The following is a 22,956-nucleotide window of genomic DNA, read 5'->3' on the forward strand; positions in this document are numbered from 1 at the left end:
GATCTGTGTAAAGGTGTCAGTCTGTAAAGTGAATATTTGCTATGTAACTTTTAATTACAAACTAGTGAGAATGACTCAGCAATTGAATATTTAATTAGCTCCCATCTCAGCTTCTGATTGCCAGCTTCATTTGAAGTTAGCATTTGGTGCCTCATAAATAGATAGAAACAGATATGATAATTTTGCTAAGACTGGTTGGCTAAGGTGGTGGAAAAGATGAGGCTACATTAGAATAACCTGAGTTTATTTCTGCATTTGCAGGTTCAACTTTGAATAGCATTATTGCCAGCTGAATTTAGGATGGGATGCATTGTGTGGTATCAGAGGCTGATTAAAGTCCTAGAGCCATAGTTCCTTTTATTTCATATTTCCTTTTATTTTAATTGAGTTGGGTGGAGCCCTCAGCTGTTTTGTTGTTTGGTTTTGTTTGGGTTATCTTTTCCCCTGTGCTACCAGCAGGAGGTTGGTTAAATGCTAAGTGATGGTTACAACCTCAGGAGCAGTGAGTTTGATGTTGATTGCAGCAGCACCAAGCCCAGAATCTAAAAGTGTTTTATCTGTCCCTAAATCATGGCAGGTAACCATGGCAATCATAGCATTTCCAAAAGCTCCTGGAAAATATTTGAAACATCTTAAGTGAGCTGTCCCATTAATAATGAAGAATATCAATGTTTCACCATCTGTTCCATACTAGCAGTGTGTATAAAAGACCAGCAGTTGTGTGAAACAATTTAAACTGCAAGTGGGAATGAACTTGGCTTGTAATGAAAAACTGCAAAAGAACATGATATAAAATATGGTGCATCAAGACTCTACTTCTTGGTTTTACACCTTAACATCATCTTCTAATATATGTTGAGAGTCTATAACTTTTCCATTATCTATTATAATATTTAGATATTTGTAATTTGATACTAGAATTTTGCTATGGGCAGAAGAGATGTGGCAAATTATCAGTCAAAAAGAAGCTCATACAACATTTTGGGAGACATGATTTGCAGATTAAAAATATTTTACTAGATGTGTTTTGATGCTTCTGTAATCTGAAGGAGTTTTTTGCTTGTTAGCTGAAATTTTGTGGTCTCTTAATCAAAACTATGTGCTCTTGAACTGTAGGCTAGTAAATTAATTTCACTGTAGTTAGTGCAGAAACAGTAGCACCTTTATTTTTTAGAAAATATGCCTAAAAAACTTCAGTGAAAAGGTGGGTCTTTATTTAAGTACTGCTGCTTTATCTTTCTGTGTATGTATTTGTTTCCCTAAAAATGAAACGATGAAATCTAACCTTTAATAATGTGAAAATGCGAAGGTTTCTTGCAAGTATATTAATAATTCTAACAAAATTACTTTGTCCTCAAAGTACATTTCACATCAAGTGTAGGTAAATGTGTATATTGAACCTTAGGGGAAGATCTTTGCTGTGTTCTGTGTGAGTACATATGCAAATGTAGGCTTGTATCAACTCATACAATCACCAAAGACATGTACTAAAAGTAGGAGGTGGGTGTCACTGATACAAACCCACAGCAAAAAATTTCCCTGTATTTTTTGCTTGTAAATAAAAGTAGGTGTTTGTTTACGAGTTGGAATGTAAAGTACTACCTAGATTTCTACTGGGGATAATTGGGCCCAATGAAAAGAAGGTGATAGGTACCTTTTTATAATTTAAGACTGAAAAAATTGACCAGGCTTTGATCCAGTTGTGTTTTTCTGTTACCAGTTGTTCTGTTTACTATATTGTGACAAAAACTCTTTATTACTGCAACAGCTTGGCAGTAACAGCTCTGTGCTAAAATCATTGCTCTGAGTAGCCAACCTGCTGTTGCAAAATGCACGTTTAATGATAAAGTGCAGACCTGGAGCTGAATCATTTTGACCTTGCTTTACATTGCTTCTGGTGAGGACAACAAGCCTTGGTACATGGTACAGAATTTCATGGTGGATTGCTTGTTGTTTGTTTTACAGATCAAGTTCATATCAGAGTAAAAGAACATTTTTAACTGTTTTTAGGCTGGGTTTTTATTTCTGGGACGTTCTACCTTTTTTCTTTTTTGGACAAATGGCAGAGAAATAGCCATGTTATGAGCATTAATTTGTTCAACTGTAAACAGCAAAAAGTGCCTTCCCTAAGCATGTTCTGGCAGTCTTAATTAGAAAAGTCCTTTGTTTTCTGTAGTCAAGGAGACTCTTTAGAGTAACATAAGGGATGGAAAGTACCTACATTCAGCATTTGGCTTCTGTGTATATAACAAAGTCCTTCCTGTGAAAGATGTTTTTTATTAAACACATTTGCAATACAGAAGTAATACTAAAGGAATGCAACTTCTGCTTAAGAGAAAACTGAAACATAATTGAAATAATTTCAGAATTGAAAATACTGTTGTTGAGGATTTGTGACCAAAAAAACTTCAGAACTGAAAAAGCTGCTGAATGTGGTATTTAACAATGGAGGTTTTATTGTGAAAACATAACTGACAGCAGCTATGGAATAGAATGAACAAGTGCAGTGAGGGTGAGGCAGCTCTGGGAGGGCTCTGAGCTGGGAGTGGCTCCTGGAGCAAAGCAGGATTGTCCTGCCCTTGGCACAGCCTGGCAGCCCCTGGGGCAGGAGCACTCCAACTGAAAGGGGCTCGGGTCAAATGTCCCCTCTGCTCATGTGGTTAAAGCTTCCAGAACCATCTTCCACAGACCTTGTCTTCTTCCCAGACATCTCCCATGAGTGCTTGTCTTGTCTTCATGCCTATGCAGTTGGTGGCAGCAAAGTGTCCCTCCAGTGGGGTGGTGTGGGGCTTTAAATCCTTAGAGAGGAGACAGGGGAACACAAGAGTTCCTTGAGCCTCACCAAAGAATCCAGTGGGAACAAAAATCTCAGTGAAAAGAAAAAAATAGTAACATAGGTGCTATTCAATGCTAATTGTTTAATTAGCACTGAAGAGCATGTTTATTTATTATTATAGTTCCATTTTATGGTAATATTATTTGTCGTCATGAATTAAAATGTCTGCTTTAATGTTCCTAACAGCTTGTAGAGGCTTCAGTTGCACACATTTGTCCTCCTGCAGCAGGGCAGGGAGCAGGCTCTGCTCTGTCCCAGCAGCAGCTGCTCTGGGAGCTGGGCAGGTGACCCTGCAGAGGGGCCTGGGGGGAGTTCCTACACCACAGCTTTGTTGGTTTAATAAAGGATGAGTTTCAAATCACTTGCAACATAACTGGTGTGTATGTTGCTGAAAAAATATGTGACTGATAAAAAATGAAATAGCAACGTGTATAATATATAGGTTTTTAAAAATTTTCACTTAGATCTCAATTGAATTAATTTATCTGATTAATGAATACGTTAATTAGTTTTTCATTACATTACTACATTGAATGAAATGTATTAATGTAGAACTGGAATGTTAAAACAGGACTAGACATCGGTGTAAGTTCATATGTACAAAACAAAAAAAAAATTAATCTATTTATATTTTGAATTTTCATTAATTTAATTAAACAGTGTAAGCACTGCTTAAGTTTTTGAAGTCTGTAAGTATGGATGTGTTCAGCAATTTCTTACATCTTACTCTGTTATGTCCCTAAATTTATGTCTGATTTGTTATTTCTAAAAATAAACCTGTTCCTGGTAACTTCTAATGAGGGAGAGGAACAGAACGTCAGTGAAGGTTCTAGGAATGCTACAGCAAATTCCTCCTGAACTTGAAGGAGAATCCCTGCTTTGATAGTGTTGTTCTGTTCTATCTAGGGAAGCAATAACCTTCAGATTTGCATCCCCTGTATGGCAGCATGGGCTGAACCTTTTCCATACAATGAATTTATTCAGTGTTGTCAAATATATTTATGGTGTTTTGTTGGTGGCTTGGTTTTTTTCCCCCCAAGAAACAAGAATTAATTTCAATGCCTTTTCTTACAGACATAAACAATACAGGTTGGATAGACACACCTTTTAGATAATGGTTGTTTTTGTGAGCTGCAGCTGCCTAATAATAGATTTGGTTTTGTGCCTGAAGAACATCCTGTGCCATTTAACCCAGGTGAGCTGTGCCAGCCTGCCCGAGACAGAGCATGAAGCATCCAGCACCTGATGGCACTGTGAACCTGGGAGAGCTCCCTGTTCCTGGGAAATGTGGCACCTTTAGATTATAGTCCATGTCATTGGCATCCCTCACAGGGAAAAGGTTTCAGTGACATGGAAGTTATGGGATGCCTGGCATCTTGCTGGTTGTCATAAACTTTTCACTTCTAGGTCCATCAGCAGAACGTGGAGTCTATAGAACTATTCTATTTATTTGGGCCAACATAGTATAAAATCCTGGATCTAAATGCTACAGAAACCTCCGTAAAACTTCAGTAACATTTTAATGAGAGTTGTGCTATAGTATTGAAAAAATATACAATATGAAGATATAATCACAAAATAATAATTTAATAACATAAAAATGCTGGACAAATACTTGTCCATTCTGGAGTTTGTGAACCCAACATCTGAAAAGTGTGAATTTGGGTGACATTGTGGGAGTAAGTCAGCATTTCCTCCTGCAAAGACTGGTGATTCTGGATCTCAAAAACATTGCATAAATTTTTATGCCACAGCCTCTGTGCTGCTGTTCTGCTCTGCCTCTCTAAGATTGCAGTGGTTTATGGTCCAGAGAAGACCGATTCTGCCAGGGACAGGATCTGACATCCTGTCAGTGGATGTTTTTGTGAAACAGGTTTTATTAGGATTCATGAAGGGGGTTTTGCATGTTGCCAACATATTTATATAGCCATAATAACAGAGATCTTCAAAATAAAGATTTTTATGCTTATCAGGACTGTTTAGTTACATGATGAAGCTGAGAAACATGTTCTTTGTGCCATTTATATTTTTCCTCTCTATTTTTAGGATGCAAAGTTTGTGGAAGAGCGACGCAAGCAGCTACAAAATTACCTAAGGAATGTAATGAACAAAATTATTCAAACTGTGCCAGAATTCACAGCCAATCCCAAAAAAGAGACACTTATTCAGCTGATGCCCTTTTTTCTGTAAGTATCTGTCAAGTACTCAAGAAAATATTAAGGTTTTTTCATCACAGATTAATTTAAAATGTAATACCAGCATCTCCAAAATCTTTAAATCAGTGCTTTTTAAAAAATAGAAGGCTCCTGTTCAGATTGCAGGTGCTTTTGTTGTATTTAAAGAAATATATGAGAAACAGTATTTTTTTTGTTTATTTAAATGGGGAATTTGAATGAAAATCACAGTGTGAAGCTTTCAGAAATATCTAAGTGACTTTAAAATGTGCATCCATACATGCTCTTTGAACTTTAGGTATTTTCAATTTATTTTATTTGGCCTTCCTTAGTTCTGTTTTCTTTTTTTCTTTTGTGGGGTTTCTATTATTTTTTAATCTTTGTTTTGGATGGGGGTAGAGCACTATCAGGGTCCTTACTAACCAAATAAAAAAGTCAAGCTGTTGAGCTCTTTTTAGCTGAATTTTGCAGTCTGCTGATGCATGTTTTGATTTTATTAATGTTAAAGTTGAATATGTCCAGAAATAACAGTTGTCTGTTAAGAATCTCAAACCCTTTGATATACCATCACAGAAGGGGTATAATCTGGTAAAACTGTCCCTTTTCCCTTTAAACTTACTTCTTCATGTATTTGTAAATATTTAAAACTATTTAGGGAAAAATTCTGATGAAAATTTGTTTTTGAAAGTCATGTTCTTTCATTAGTAATTTTTCAGTGTAATAGTTTGTCAGTCCTACACCTGTACAAATTATGTATAGGTTGAACACTCATTTACAAAAGTCCTCGTGTGAAATTTGCTGTCCAGGAGCCTCTGCACAGGGATTGTGCATCCATGCCTGTGGATTCATTTGCAGTTTCAAGACCAATTTCAAATGAATATGTTTCATCACAGCACACATATTTAGTTGTATTATTGCCTGGTCTTTTGCAGAGTGTGTCAGATTTTCAAGTTGAAATTGCATTTCAAGAAAGCTCTATTTATTAGAAAATGTAATAGATGAGTGGAAGAATGCCAAGATACATCTTGTGGCATTCATGAGTTTCCAATTTTTCTGTGGATTTGAAATCAATTTGATGAGACATCTTGCTGATGATGTTATAAATGGTGAAGTGATGTTTGTGGGGAAAACTTCTTAAGAGACTTGCCTTTTGCTCCCTAAGAACTTATTGTCTAGAATTTGACTAAGAGCTGAGAAATGGAGAGATGGAAATGGTTTAAAGTTCCAGTTGAGGTGCCCATGTGCAGCTTTTTTTTTGAGCAATTTAAAATAAGTTATCTCTTATGTTGTACTTAGTTTTGCTTTTTAAAGAAGAGGGGGGCAAATACCAAATACATTTGCAATTTTGAAGTATAATTTTAAATGCCATTATACTCCTTCTTTTGTGGGTTTTTAAAAATCGTAATACAATATTGTTACAGAAGTAATTTATTACACTATGTTTTGGTTCTGAGAAATGACATTTCCAGAATAGTATATTTATAATCTCCTGGCCACTTATGTCTGAAGCAGGAGGGGAGAAAAGTGTCCTCTTACTCCTCAGCCCTAAACAATTGCTTTCTGATATTTAGTCTTATCTCTTTTCTAAGTGTGGAAGTAGAATTTAGATCTCATGTTTCTGTTCATTAAAAGCAGTGCCAGATATGGGGACCTGCATGAGACCAGATTAAAATCACAATCCCTGTAATGGGTTCTGCCACTGCTGCACAAGTCTAAGTGAGCACCATTTCCCTGTTATAAAACCCTCCAATTCTATTTCTTCTAATAAATGTAATGTAGGGGGAGAGTCAATCAATTTCACAGAAAGAGCAAAGTTGTATTGAGAGCACATTTAAGTTCCAATATTCTATGGGTACAATTTAGTTAGTGAAGCATTGTGTTACAAAATAATGCAGTTATCTCTAAGGAGAGAGATTTGCTGAAAGAAATTGGCCAACACCATTTATCACCCATTCCTAAACACCTCTGTGATGCACTGCACTGCTACTAACCTTGGTGTTGGTGTTCCACAGGTGGCAAAAAACCTTTATTTTTAGAGTTTTTTTTTTTAATTTGGCAATTTCATATTCTTGACACATTGCATGAGACAATGGACTGGAATGTTCTGTGATATCTGAACATTATGGCAGAGATTCTGTTCCTACATGTATCTGTGAATTATTTCCTGAGAACTTTTTCTTATATAACAAGTGTATCAGCATTCTCTCTTGGCTAGAGCAGATAGTTTTCTCAGGGAATACTAGTGGGATTCTGGAAGAATTCAGCTGTTGAGCAAAATAACTACATTCTTCATCTACAGCAGCAGACAAAATGGCTTTTTAATGCATTTTACTACTGAGATATCAGACTCTTCTGCTACAGCAGCAGCATTAAATTAATAAAAAGAACCCATCTAAAATGTGCTCCTTCTATCAGTGTCTGAAAGTGCCATCATTTCTAGGCTATTTGAACTCTCCATGGCCTTTATTATCTGAGAGTCATGACCTGGCACTTCTGGGACTTTAAAAAGCATCTGAAAGAAAATGCATTTCAGTTCCACTTCAGATTGCCAACTTCTCCAGTATTATCTTTCCATAATGGATTTTGAGCTTCATCAACAGGAGATCTGAAATATCTTGGAGTCTGTGAATTGTTTATTACTTTAATCAGTTGTGACCTTTGTACTGTAATTGCAATCCTTCTTTTCTGTTAGGTTTAATAATATTTTACTATAAAACACTGTAAATACATACAGAAATTCTGATATATTTAATTTTTCCTCTGTAGCACAAACGTAGGTACAGTTAGTTGCATCTTTATCAGTGAAAGAGTAATTACAAAACATTAAGTTATTAGTCCTAGGACTGTGCTGTAGGCAGTAGTGGTACCTGAGTCTGGGGGAAAAAATTCCAGTCTTGATATGCATAAAAAATCTCCAGAGCATTAGATCTGTCTGTTAGGATGTAGGGGGATAGAATGTAAGAAAATAAAGACAGTGCAGAAGGTAATCTCACCCCTAAGGAGTTGCAGCTGTACTAATCACCAAAGATTAGGAACAGGCCTGCCCTTAACAGGCCACAGCTGTGTCCAGTGAGGATGAGTGCTGTAAAAGAGTGGGTGAGCTGGGTGAGGAGAAAGCTGGAGTTTGTTGGCTGTGCTGTGAAGGAGTCAGTGCTGTGAGGAGCTGCCCATGAGAAATCACCAAGAAGGTATGGGAGCTTTGCAATAAGATGATATTAGGAAGCAATGAAATGTAAAATAAAAAGAATTATTTGGTCTTATAGAGTTTCTTCTCACTGCAGAATTATGTGACCAGGCTTCAGTGTGCAAATTAAAAATCCCATTAAGGTTATGTCTGATTAGGCATCCCATGGATAGAAATTACAGGGTCAGTTTTAATTAATCACTTTTAAGACCTGATTGTGGTCTTAAAATATGATTATGGTGAGCATAATAATATCTCTAAGACTGAATCCACTGTTAGTGAATATTGCTTAAAATTTTTATTGTTTGTTCCTTTGGGAATTCCTCCCTTTCAAGTGCAGTGGTTCCATACAATCAGGCACACATCTGACAAGGAAGAACATTTACACTGATCTGTATGAAACAGCCTGGCACTCTTACAGAGGAAGGAATTTTTTTTATTTTGAAACTCAGCTAACAGTTTGCAGTACAATGATGTGATGAGTTTGCTACATTTCTACCCATCGTGGTATCAAATGCTCCTGGTGACTCGTGGAAGTGTCTCTTGTTCTGAATCCTTGTGCTCTGAACTGTCATTGATGTGTTTTTTCTTTTGTCAGTCTCTACCACTAATCTCAGTTTGTATATTTTTCGGTTTTGTTTCTGTGTTAGCTCAGTCACAGGATTGGTCAGAGAGTTTCCCTTAGAGTCCACTTTGATGTCTTAATATAAAAATAGATTCTGACTCTGCTAATTTGTCTGTTTACATGCTGAATAAAAAATTCTTTGCAGTAATAAAATTGATATCAAAAGATAAATTTTCAGTCCATGTGGAGCAGTACCTAAATCAAGAATTGGCACTGCTGAATTAGATTGCTACATCTGCTGGCTGGTGAAGGCCTTTCTGCTAATACTTACTAAATGAACATTTATTTGCACTTATTGGTTCACTGTGGATAAACAAAGCTGGTTATAACAAGCGCAGTTGTGTTTTAATCCCATTTTTATCAATATGAAAAATTATCAAACACTCTTAGCTCTCTGTAAATATATATAAAACCAGGAGGGATCTTTGGCAACCAGAATCACATTTCTTTGGACTGTATTATTGAGTCTTTCAATATAAATCTTTATATTGATTATATGTTTCAAGTCTGTAAGAAGCTAAAAGCTTTAAAAAGTTGGGAAAAAGAATTCTGAAGTTCTGTGATGGTCCAATTTTCTATCTCTCTGGTTTCTGTATCAATTGTCCTAATTTTGTAAAAGAGATTTTCTTTCCAATGTCCTCATAATGGGCACAAACTGAAATGCAGGGAAAGTAATAAAACCCCTTTTTCCCCACTGTGAGGGAGATGGAACCCTCCAGCAGTTTGTCCAGACCTTGCTGACACTCCATGCTTGGATTTGGCAGGACCCAGCCCTGGACAGCCCTGTGGGGATTGGCTCAGTGACCCCCATGGGTGCCTTCCAACCTCAAATCTTCTGTAAATCTGGAATATAATCTTAACTTGAGCTGTGTTTTACATCCACCCTGCACAAAGACGTGTTGGCTAAATTACAGCTGCTCACACAACGTTTGTTACCTGTGAGTAAAGTCTGAACATGGGAAGCTCCTACAACAGACTCCACTTGGTAGCTGTGCAGAGCTCTTCAGTGGGAACAATCCCACTCTGCTGGTTCTTTTGCATTGGCAGTGCAAATGTTTGGATAAAAATGCATGCAAGAACGGTATAAACACAATTTGGTGAATGTTTTCAGGGATTGCTGTGCTAAGTACTTTTTTATCTCATATTGTAGGCCACAGGTACATGCTACAGTGGTTTCTAAATAACAATTTTATGTTCTGCTGAGCTGCAAAGCTGGACATTTATTCCCTTGTGGGAGCTAACCAAACAGATGCTTTAACAAAAGCAGGGAATCTGCTCAGTAAATCATCAGCAGGTTCTGTTGTCTGCAGGATGTATTTGAACACCAAAGGAGTCATCAGTTCTTTGTGGTGATTAGAGGATTGTAATTTTCAAAAAATATGTTGTCTCCATTTCCCCTGGGTGACAGTACTAGGAGCACATTTGTGTAGCAGAAGTTGTGTTCTTAGGTGTTTTGTATCAGTTGTCTTTGAGTCACCAAGTTAAATGGTAGTGAAAAAAATACTATTTCTACCTCTTTCTCATTTGGTAAAATGCTTCCACTCTCTTAGAAGGTAAAGTTATGAGAAATGTGATGGAGAGGGACTGATAGGCAAATTTCATTGCCAGCCAATCAGCAACTCAAACAAGAATGTCATCCTGAGACTACTCCTCTCAGATTTATTTAGCACTAAACAGTGTTAAAAGGCAAGTATCTGCTTTTGGTCTTGCAGACAATGAAGTTAAAATATTGTAGAAGAATAGATGTTTGTTCTGAAAGAATTGAAGAATTTTGGTTTGGTTTGGATTTGGCAGTTTTCTCATCTCTGTTTCAGTTGCACCTGTCAGTGTGTCATTGAGAACATTTAAATGTATATATTAGAGGTATTATGAGAGATAAAAAGAACATTAACTTCTCTACAATACCATTGAAAGTATTAAAATGTTGCTGCCAAGTAGAAATGAAATGAATCTTCTAGGAAAGTTACTGTGAGGCCTCTGTGAATGTTGTATTTCTGGGGTTATTTTAAAGAAATTGACAATTGACCCTTTCAAAGTTAGGTTTGAGATGTTTAGAGGGATAAAAGCATTTGCTCAGACTCAAAGTTAACTACAGATTAGTGTAGCAATTATATTTCATTCAATAACTTCATCCCCACAAGGGATAGGTCATGTACAGCAGATGTGGCACAGTTTTAGTGTAAAGAATGAACCTAAGCTTTTTCACAGAAAGATGAATATTAGTTAAAACAGGATTTTTGAATACACAGACATGAATATATTTGCATATGAAGATAGAGGTGTCACTGTTGTGCTGTTATTGCATCCTCAGATAAACAATATGATGAAAAGCAAACAAGCAATCCCTGAAATGTTGTAAAACAATATTGAAGCAAAGTAAGGAAGTTTTAAATACAATTTTGAATTGGTTGATTTCTCAAAAACTGAGTTGGTGATGGCATGACACTTCTTAAACAGAACAAGAGGACACAGTCTCAAGCTATGTCAGGGAAGGCATAGGCTGGATATTAAGAAAAAAAATTTCACCAAAAGAATTATAAAGTACTGGAATGCTCTTCCCAGGGAGGTGGTAGAATCACCATCCCTGGATGTGTTTAAAAAAGGACTGGACATAGCACTTGATGCTATAGTCTAGTTGAGGTCTGAGGGCATAGGTTGGACTCTGATCTTAGTGGTCTCTTCCAACTTCATTATTGTGTGATTCTGTATTCTATAAACTATCAGGGTGCACATCTGTGCCTTTACTGGAATGACTGGCAGCACTCAGGTGAAGCATCCTGCAGTGCTGGGCCAGGTTGGTGCTGGGTTGCAGCCTGTGCCGCCACCTGGGCACTGCCTGGCTCCAGTGCCCCCTCAGCACACCCCAGCTGTGCTGTGAAACAGGAATCACCTCTCTGATAGAATACAGGAGGCACTCTGGAATAAAATTTACGTGAACAAACTGGAAATAGCATTTGCTTAAATATGGGACTTTTAATTAGTAAAGCACCTTCTAATGCCTGAAACATGCTAATGAAACTAATTTATTGCTATGTTAATTGATTGATCTAATGTAGAGACATTACACAATATTTATCTTTCAGTTGAACTGTGTTGCCAAGCACTGATGATTGTTGAAGTAAAAATATCTTAGATATCTAAAGTTTGATGATCATGTTCAGATAATGCAGGAAGTTTCAGTGCAAAAATGTGACATTTTTTTGTGGAATTTTTGTTGGTGGTAGAATTAAAATACTTGAATTTGAGTGGATTGTTTTTAACAAACATAGAGTTGTCTCACTGTTATTCTTGGGTTCTGCATTCCTCACTCTGTAACTGACAGTTTTGGTTTTAGTCTTTCATAACCTATGATGCTTGACATCAGACTTAAAAAAAGCATCATGCATGTTTTGATCTAAGTGAAATGTGAAGAAGTAGGGCAAAAATTGTTTGGTCAAAGTATATGAAAATTGAAACTTTCATCTCTTTCCCTTCTGTAAGAATTGTCTTATGTTGTGTTCTGTGGTTTTGCACATATTGAAGATGTGTATTACATGGCTTTCTTCAAATGTCTTAAATTTTTCCTTTCCCTGCTCTGGGTAGTTGAGAGTGAAAAGAGGAAAGAAAAAAATACACGAGGAGGAATAGAAAGAGTGCTAAAGGGAGCAAGAAAATGCAGGAATAAAGAGACATGGGATGCGTGATGTTAAAAACAAGAGGGGTTGAATACAGTAAGTACCTGTGGATAAACACTGGTACTTCAGGATTACTAGAAGTATTTGGCTTTATACAGCTGGTTTTATGCAAACATATGAAGATGATATGATTGTAGGTTTTCATTTTACAATGGATCTGTCTGGGCTTTGGCAGGTGATTTGTGAAATAATTAAAGCTTTGTATAGGACATGAAAAACTGACACACATTCCCATTGATTATTCAAGTCTGTCAGGGAGTATTTACTGCAACTCTGCTGCTACTTCGAACAGGGTAAAGAGCTGTCCTGCACCCTCTGATTTTGTTCTTACCAGTGGTTTGTCTTTTTGAATGGTTGGAAGAGGTTCTAAAATCTCTGACCTCAGCTAGGGAAAGGTGTAGTTATCATGTCAATACCATTAATAGCAGTCACAGTCTTCAGACTGTTGCTGCAGATGGAAATATGTTCCAAATACCCATCAGCACTTAAGATATTTGCTGACTTCAACTTGGTTCTGCTGTTGGTAGTTTTACAGAAGTTAGCAGTCAAGTAACTGCTCCCTGGAAGTTAAATGATATTTTTTGATCAGGAAGAATATTTTGCATAGTCCCTATTGATTTGCATGAGGCATATAGAATAACCAACAAGATATGCCTTTTGTATCAAAACATTGTAATCCTTTACATGTCAGATAAAAACTAAAAGTCAAAATTTGGAGTCAGAATGTATGTTCTGATATTTTTAAAACTATTTTGTAGTTGCTGATTTTCTTCTCAATTGTTAAAGTAAAAAGGACTAGAAAATCTGGTTTTCTTAGTTCTTTATTTCTCTCAGCTGCATTTCTATAGGTTGTTTCTTTTCCAGCAGGTGGTCTTATTAAATTTGCCAGCAGTGCCCAATGCAAGTAAGTTTTATTCAGGTGAAAGAATCTGTTTGTCTCTTGAAGTTTTCTTCCTTTTGTTCCCAATTTCTTGCTCCCACTTGATTTTCTCAGTCTTGCACCACTGAGTCAGAAGTGTTTGAGTATTCAGAAGTACAATTGAAAGGACTTAGTCCTGCAGGGATGGGTAATAGTGAGAGTATTACAGAAACACATGCCTCTAAGCTCACCCTAATGAAACACCTCAGTGTTGCAGTGTTCCAGGACTGAGACACCTCAAGGGAAAGGTGTTTGTTATTTTTGTCTTGGTGTGATGCTCAGTAAAGCTGGGGTGCCCTTCAGCAGCTCCATAATGCTGAAGGGGTTTATATATTGTATTTATCGGGCCAGCACTGAGCCTTACCATAAAAAAAAAAAGAAAAAAGAATCAGTTCACTTTGAAATAGTGTGACTTACACCAATTACCATCTTAATAAAGACAGTGAGACTTGCTTTGCTGAGTTAATTGCTATGAATTGTTCAACAGGCCTCACAAATAGGTGTTTATGAGCATATTTCCATCAATTAGATTTTTATCATGCTTCTTTATATTCAGAGTGACCTTTACAGTGCTTATGAGAGGAGTAATTTAGTGCATACTGTACAAGGATTGAATACTCTCCAGTCACCACTGGAAACATTTGAGGGCTTGTCATCTTTACAATCACCTTGGAATAAACTTTTGTTTAATGCTGCCTGAGAAAATAAGAATCATGTTTAAAATTACTGAAACAAATGACAGAGGCTATGCTATGGTATTTCTTTTGCATGTGTAGGAATGTACAGGAAATGCTCTCCATTGCATTGGTTGAAAAAATGGGACAAAAATAGAAAGCAAATAGATTGACAGCAACCACTTATAAAGCACCTTGTGTGTTGCTAACTGGTGAATATTGGTTTCCTTTATAATCACACAATTTATAAAGCTCTGGAATAAACAGAGTATGTTGAAAATAGCCATGGTCAATGCAAGAGCAAACTTCAGTGCTGTACAAAAGGAGCTTTGAACTATGATGTGCATTTTGTGATGTTCAATTCCCATCTGTCTCTTGCAAGGAACTGGCTGGATCAGGATGTTTAGGATTTTTTTTTTTTTCATTGGGCCCCATGATTTCTATCATAACTTTCTATCCTTTTTGTCCTGAGTTAACAACAGGCTTTGTAATGAAGGATCATTCTGAGGGATGAGTTGTGATTCTCAGCAGCACATCCTTCTTCCTTGCTCCTTTGCTGCTTGCCAACAAACTCAGCAAGTCCTTAGTAAGAGACAGCGTTTCTAAACTCTGGGGTTTGTGAACTTGTGGCAATGCAAGAAGATAGTAAGATTTTTCTGATAAAAGAACACAGAGCCAGTTAAGTTTTGTGTCATTACAGCAGTGATCCTGTTTCCTTGGTTACAAGTCACATGCACTCCCTTGTTAAAAAGTGAATTCTTTATACGTTCAAGCATTTCTGCACTGAGCAGGTGTTTCTGAAATTGGTAGCAAAAAATGGGCTCTGGAGCCAGGAAAGAAAGTTTCACTTTGGAGGTTGGGCACACCATTCCTGTCAGCATATTTACTGCACACTCGTGTCTGGCAGGGAGTTGCCAAGGTGGATTTGGTGAGCTAAATCAGAAACTGTTTCTAATTTTAAACACACAGAAAAATCCTGCTCCTATTTTGTCCATACCTAACTCATAAACAATGGATCCAATATTTTTTAAAGCTCCTTATGCCATTTTTGGATCTGGAACAAATTTTGCATCTGGGCTATGGAAAGTGGAATGCTGGAAATGCTAATGTAGTTAAGTGTGCAGGAGTTCAAAGTCCTGTCCTCATTCTTGATAGCATGAAAGCACTTTACTGTGGGATAAGGTATGGAACAACCAGCGTACCTTTTTTTTTGCTTTCAGCTTTGTTGACAGCCATCTTTAGACCTTTTCTTTTGTAGTGTGGTGTGGTTGTCCTAAGTGAGTAAAAGAATAAAGATGTTCTTGTCAGATGAGCCATATGACAGCTGCACCTGACATTCAAATATAGAATTGTTGCACCTGTCTTGTAAGCACTGTGGTTTCTACCAATATTCTCACTTTATTCCCTTCTGATTATCAACACTGGTTAATATATTGAATTAATGACATACAGGAATAGAATTTAACCCAAGAAAATGTCATTATCATAACATGTTAAAGGGCATAGCACAGTGTCAAGATGTTAGTTTAAATTAATTTAACAGCAGTGCATAAAACAGGAAAAGCCAGACTGCAGCAGTGCAGTTGCTCACCAGAGTAATTCTTTTAACTGGAGTGACTTGATCAGTAGGAACTTTCAAATGAGGTTTTCAGCCTGGAGGAGTACTGAAAATAACTGGAATTTTTCACAAAATATGTTTGGGAAGGTAGAGCAATAGAATAAAAATTTGTCAAATACTGAGTAGGATTTGCTCAGGATTTACTGGGCTTGGGCAGTGTCACACTGTGATTGAGGTCTGGGTGGCTGAAAAGCAGAGTGAGTCAACAGGGACTTGAGGCCTATATTGTAATAAAGGAAATGTGAAACAAGGGCAAACTGAAACATGAGCAGGTGAATTGATTGGAAAGAGATGACTTGATGTTGTTAATGCAGGAGGGAATTGGTTTCCATGGGGAGCTGTGAGAATGATGATTTCTGGACAACAGAGATTTGACTCACCAACATAGAATCAACTTAGCTCAGGAGTTTGTTGAGAGAATAATTGGGCATAAACAGGAGCAAACCATAGCTGGGTTTTAGTGGGTAACAGTCTCGTGGCTGTCAGTGTGAATTATTATAGAAAGAAAACTGGAAAAAGGAGGGAATAGAAGAAAAAATGAGTTGAATAAGAATAGAGGAATGCTGTAAAATGTAGTAGGAGCAAGAGACTGAGTGAGACAGTTTGGATTGATTGAAGAGAATGTATGTTAAAATGAGGTGAAAAAGGGAAAATGGTGGAAAAGAATGTAAAAAAGGAGAGCACTTAGACAGGATTTATTTTACTGCATTTTATGCACACATAGAAGAAGCCATTTCATTAGAAGGGTATTGGGGTTTTCTTTCATTTTTTGAAATAGCAATGGTATCTGAGCTAGCAACCAAAGGTGTTCACCATAGGCACAGAATTTTTATTTAAACACTACTGTAGGAAGGTATTTTGTCTTCTGGAAACAAACCTTGAAAAAAATATACATGGGTGATTCTGGTACTTTAGAATATTCTTACAGTGTATAAAAGTGCAGCTCCATGCAGGATGTTGGGGTGGGAAGGTCTGGTGCAGTGAGCATTCTGCATTCAGTGCTGTTCTCTATGTGCTGGGACAAAACTGCCTCTCATCCTTTAATCCTCAGCTCTGTAAGCTTCCATTCTCTCAGCTTCATAGCCTGAATATATTCTCGTGAAGTGCCTTCAGCATAATTCAGGATGATTTTTTTTTTAAGTACTGGAAACTTGGAAAATGCACAGGATCTTCTGTCTTCAACTTCATTGTCTGCATACTTTAAGATACATTTTTGCTCATGTAAACATTTAGTAGATTCTGAGGTAATTTATATGTTGATCCCCTCCATTCAGCAGTATATGTACTCTACTCAACTTGAAACCCTAGAATCTGGATTTCCTCAGTAGGAAACAATTTCTTTGTGCAGTTCTCAAACTCTGCTACAACTGTTCATTGGTATCAGGACAGTGGTGTTAGCAGATATATGAAATTATGAAATGTGCATGTGTGGGGCACACACGAATAGTCACAAAATCAAATCCAGGTGGGAATTTTAATAATACCTACAATGCAGATATTTGTGATATTTTCTGTATCAGTTTACTGTGCTCATTGTCCAGGGCTAAGGCATGAACTCTGTGGGAGGATGTAGGCAGGAGGTCCATGGGATATTTGTGATATTGTCTGTGTCAGGTTAGTGCATGAACTCTGTGGGAGGATGTAGGCAGGAGGTCCTTGTGCCTTGGGAGCCAACCTCAAGGGAACAGGGCCCCTCCTGGGCAGGGCTGTGCTTGGCTGGGAGCACATTGGCACCTTGGGCTTTGTGGTTTTGCCTTTTGGCTGTGGCTGCTGCTCAGTCTGTGCCAGACCAGCTCTGCCAGGCCTGCCCAGAGCCTCAGTCTGCCTGGTAGCCCCACTCCCCAGATTGTCTGTTCTGCAGCTCTGTGCTGGCTAAAAGAGCTCTTGGTGCTGTGTTTGTCTCCAAAAGCAATGCCACGGTGTTGTACCTAAATCTTGGATAAAACAAATGCGTGTTGTAGTTCTCATGCAAAATAATGAGTGAAGAGTTGCAAAGCATAACCATGAAAACAGTCAAACACAAACCAATGTCTGTAAACCTGCTCTCCATTACCCTCCTAGTCTGCACCTGATTACTGACAACTGTGGAACATGGACATCAAACTTTTCATGTTTGAAGGAGTTTGACATCTCTACAAGATTGATAAAAACTTTCCTGGTGAGCACTTAGAACATATTTCTACTTGAATAGCTAAGAAATATAACAGGGCATTTTGTTTCTTCTTCCCTTCAAATAACAGTAATTATTAAAGATTCAGATTTATTTTGTTCATTATCAGGTAGACATAATTTGTAAAGGAAGCTAGCTAGTGAAAGTAAGCTTTTACTATCTTTGCAGTTGTCTAGTTATTTTCTTTTACTATGTAAATGAGTTTCTGGCATGATTGAGTCAGATTCTTGTTAAAAAATTGCTTCAATTATACACCTAATTTAATGAAAAAAGTTTTATTTTCTATGTGTTATCCTTATTTTTCTAATAAATGGGGCTAGACATGTCTGGACAGTTTATTTCCCAGTTATCCTCTTTGTCTGTAACAATTTGCTCCATTATTCTGCTGGAATTGACTTTTTCAGAGCAGGAGAGCACAGAGGAGTTTGCAAGTTGGTCAATCAATAGCTGAGAATGTGCTAAAATGCTGGGAGTGGAAGCAAGTGCAGATGCCTCTGTGTTCTTGCTGTCCTTGCTGTATGACACTGTCTACCTTCCAGCATGTGGGACCTCTCATACTTTGAACTACCAAAACTGTGTCTTTTTGTCCCTATTCAATCAAAGCCCCCAAAATCAATACAATGTTTTAAAATAGGCACTGAATTTGCAATACAAAAAGCCCACAAACATGTAGCATTATGTTGCATTGTAACACATATTTTGATGTGGCATCCAGGTCATCAAAGAGCACCAGATTGGCAAAAAAAAAATAATCAAAGTGAATATTTTAATTTGGTGTGAAGATAATTTTTTCCTCAGTATAATTTTTTAAGCTGCTGAGCAGTGAGAGTGCACTAAATTGCCTCTGTATGACTGCATAATGGGACATGTGGATGGTAGGAGCCATTTACTGCATAGGTGTTCAGGACTGGCTCAGGTACCTCACTGTGTCACGTGCACACCCCACAGACACCTCTGATGGAGCTGTGTAATGTTCTTTCCACAGTATTTGCCCTTCTTGAGCCAATTTCCTGGCCTTACCCAAATCTACACGAGTTCCCTGTAATGAATTTGTGATTTTTAAAGCTTACTTTTTGGCCTACTAAATCCTGCAAAACAGTTTGTAATATTTATTCTACAGCTGCATTTAAACTAGCTGATCTATAATTGCTTGTTAAGTTTCTCTTTCTGGAGCTTATTTTAAGAAAATTGCCAGCTTTAGATATTCACAGTCAAATCTCAGCATATGAAGATTGCATAACAGGCAGTTCAGGAAGATGTATTTTGGAGAACTTACAGGTAGGGGAAGGGAACCATCTGCAGGTCCCTGACAGAAAACAAGTTTCCAGCAGAAAGTGTTTTGAACACTGTTGATGTGAACATGTTGTTTTGTAAGAAGCCATCTGGCCAGCCAGAGCAGTCTGTGTGCAAGTGCAGATGGATCTGGGATCCAGAACCCTGAGCTCCCTCCCCTGCTCCTTGGGACAAGGCCCTGGGGACTCCCCTGGGAGGATGTGCTGACCCCCTGCACCCAGCCAGCCTGGATCCCCCAGCTGAGCTCTTTGTGAGAATGGCACAGTGCTTGGAAGGAGGAGAAATTCCTCAAGTTCCATTCTCCATGCAGCTGAAAGCAGGGTGCAGGTAGGTGTGATGGCAGGAGGGCTTGGGGCACATGGGATGCTGAGCTTCCCTCATCAGTAAGTTCTCATAGCCCACTACTCTTCTAGTGATGTTGTTTGAAATTCGAATTTGAAACATACAGCTGAAGAGGGAATTATTTCTTTAAATATACGTTCACAGAATGAATAGAAACTGATTAATGGAACTGGAAGAAACCAAACAAAATAATACTGTATTTATCATATCTATTGTATTTATAATATATTTAGAAGTTGCATAGCATGAAACTGTGGCACTTAGATGTTTTTGAAGCCATACTATTCTCACAAAAAGTGAGGTTATTTCTACTCCTGGTTTTCACTGATGTGTTGAAAGGAACTTAGGGGCTTCTTACTCTCTTCAACTAGTATGCATGGCAAAACATATAACTTAAACTATGCTAGTGTGACCTGCACAAAACCCAGTCTGGAGATTTGTGAATTTAATTCCCTACTTAGTAAAATCTTACATGGAGTCATGAAAATGATAGACTCAGTTTATAACAGATGACTCCTGGTACAAACCAGTTGTGGAAATTCAGAGTGTATGTTCAAGAGAAAAACTTTAATTTGACATTTTCAGCTTGAATTCTATTAACAGGGGAAGCTTGATAGAGATGCTTGCCAACAACACAGACCATTGTAAAATCACTTTTCTTGTAGGAGTTTCTGAAATGTGGGACAGTAGAAGAACTCCCAGCACCAGCATTGGATCACAAAGGCAGCACCTGCAGGGAGAGCAGATTTAGGGGATTTGCTGTTTGGGAAGCAGGGTCTGAGTTCTGTGACCTGCCAGCTTGGCTCTGTCTCCTTGTGGTCAAGCCACAGAGCTCTGTTCTCTCTTCAGTTCCCAAACAGCCTTTGCTGTGTCACCAAACTGCCTTTCTGACACTCTGAAGTGGAAAATGGCATTTCCAAGGTTTCTGGTGCAGAAAACCAATGAATGGCCCCTGAAAGTCCCTGCCTGGTGACTGTCCCAGGGCACTGCTGGTGTTTGCCCCCTGCACACCAGGCCTTGGGGCACCAGGAGCTGCTCTGCATTCAGCCAAGGGCCTTTTCCATGTTGGGTGGTTCTCTGTGACATCTGCAAGCACTTTTGGCACAGGATGACATTTGCAAACAGTTCTGGCATGGTGGATTTCTGTAATGCATTGTCAGAGATATTGCCAGCTGAGCTCTCAAACATGAGTTTATGATGTTTGCTCCAGATCCCCTGAAATGTCAATATCTCAGAGCAATTGCCCTTGAGAAATCTGTTATGCAGGGGAAAAAAGGGGAATAATTATTGAAAATACACTGTTCTTTAAATCAGAATGAGTGTGTGCAAATGTATTCCCATATGTAAATTTTACATAATTGCTTGAATGGCGGAATTAGTAGAATGATTTTTTAAAAAATAATTTGCTAATGAAACAACACGACTTTTTTTCCTCTTCGTGTAACTGTTCGATTTGGAGTATTGCAAGAAAAATTATTCTGTAATGCTTATTTCACTGGGAATAAAACCAAAGATTAAGTTTAATTACTTTTCCACAGTGGAAGAGATTTTGAGGAATGAAAGAGGCTATGCAGAGGATGGAAAATAAACTTTATTCCTATCTCTTAGCATATGAAGCAGTAAGGAAAACTCATGAAACTGTGGTTTAGAGCAATCTGTTTATACAACTTATATTGCAGTCTTCCAGTGCTTATTCATGCTCCTTTCTGTGCACCACTGACAGTAATGGATAAATGGATGCATCCCTTCAAATAGTAAAACAAATAATCTTCATAAGGGAGGTATCTTTGTACTTTGCATGTACTTGGCTTTAATCTAGACCAGAACAAGCTTGTTTATGCCCAACTGCACAGTTTTTCAAAAGGAGGTGGGTTATTTCTTTTCCTTATTTGAACTTGTATTGAAAAATACTGCAGCAGCCATCAGTTTTTCCTGTGAAAACAGCAGGAATTAGCTACAGGCCATCACTGAAATTCAAAACATCCTACAGAAGCTTTGTTCCCTGGTTTTGCTTATCTGCCAGCTGTAAACATAATCCATTCAATTCTGTTGTATTACAGATCCTATTTTTGTGGTATATTTTTAATATGTTTGGTACTTGTGTGGTGGTAGCAGAATCCATGAGCAGTTAGCTGAAATGTCCTAGAATAACTTGATGTAATTAGAGGTACTTGTCTATTAATAACAAAAAATTCATAGTGTGCAGCTTTCCTTCCCTGCCATAGCCCTTCACATCATTAACCAATGGGTAAAGAAAGTGATTTTGGCTGGTTTTGTTTTTTTTTTTTTTTTACTTTAGACTGCTTCAGAGGTCTCCAAATACATGCTCTGTAGATACAAATGAGGCCAAATGTTAGTTCAGAAATGTCAAATGACCTGAACTCTTGAGGTCTGTGCAGAACAAGAGTGGCAGCATCCTGAGCCAGTGCTGGTCCATGTGCAGCAGCAGGGATGGCTCAGGAATCCATCCTGTCTGACCTGACCCTGCATGGCCCAGGGACAGCAGCCAGAGAGAACTTTGTGTATTCACAGCCTCAGTCTGACATCAGGCTCTGCTGCTCTGGGAGGATGGAGCTGCTCATTTCCTAATGCAGATCTGCTTTATCACTAAACAGGCTTCTTCAGTTTCCTCTTGCTCAAATAACCTGATTTTAAACAGAAATTCCGGGAAGGGTTTGTACTGGGATGGCTTGGAGATAGGGTCACCATCTCCAAGAGCAGACCAAAGTCATTTTTCTTCAAATCTTCACATATTAATTACACAGTGCTCCACAGTTTGATTGCCAACAGCAGTATGAAAGTTTATTTTTAGTTTAAGATTTTAGAAGTGTAGCACAATTACACTTAAGAGTTTAGTAAAAGTTATGTGTTAAAAAGAGACCTACTAATCTTTGGGTCTGAAAGTCAGAAATATGGGCCTTGCAAACAGCAGAGTCCATTTCTTACTATTCTGCGTCTATCTGACTTCTGAAATCTTTTTTCTCAAATCTTAAATCCTTAAGGACTCATAAGTTAATTCTTTATAAGAGATTTAATTTATTAGTTTTAATACAGTAAATCTGGTAAATCACATATATACACTGAACAGCTCTAAATGTCTGACTCTGTTAGAAATCTTTCAGTAGAAGGCTCCTGCATAATAAAAGAGATAAATCCTAAAGCATCAGCTATTGAGAATAGTCAGGTATGACCAAAGGGAAAGAAAGAAGATGGTGTTAGTTTGCAGACTGAATATTTTATCATATTTTTACTGTTAGTGCTGCAGCTGAGTCAAAATCCATCTAAATCCTAAAGACTCCAAGAAAACCCAGTGCCCAGCATTGCTGAGCACGGGGCAGGGATAAGGTGAGAAGCATTCCTGTCTGCCTGTGGAGCTGTCACTGCACTCAGATTCTGTGTCACCTGAGCAGGGCACAAAGAGCCTCTCTGCTGTTCAGGCCAGCACAG

At 37.9% G+C, this 22,956-nt stretch overlaps 1 protein-coding gene across 1 annotated transcript in view; it reads left to right on the forward strand.

The window, feature by feature from the left end:
• Nucleotides 1-22,956, forward strand: part of SNX29 (sorting nexin 29) — a 96,802-nt gene that overhangs the window by 64,030 nt on the left and 9,816 nt on the right. Inside the window, exon 20 of the mRNA XM_030957918.1 lies at nucleotides 4,883-5,022. Coding sequence (XP_030813778.1) covers nucleotides 4,883-5,022 — 140 coding nt within the window. The remainder of the gene's footprint in view (nucleotides 1-4,882; nucleotides 5,023-22,956) is intronic.

This window comes from Camarhynchus parvulus, chromosome 14 (assembly GCF_901933205.1).
Source record: "Camarhynchus parvulus chromosome 14, STF_HiC, whole genome shotgun sequence".
Taxonomy (NCBI): Eukaryota; Metazoa; Chordata; class Aves; order Passeriformes; family Thraupidae; genus Camarhynchus; species Camarhynchus parvulus.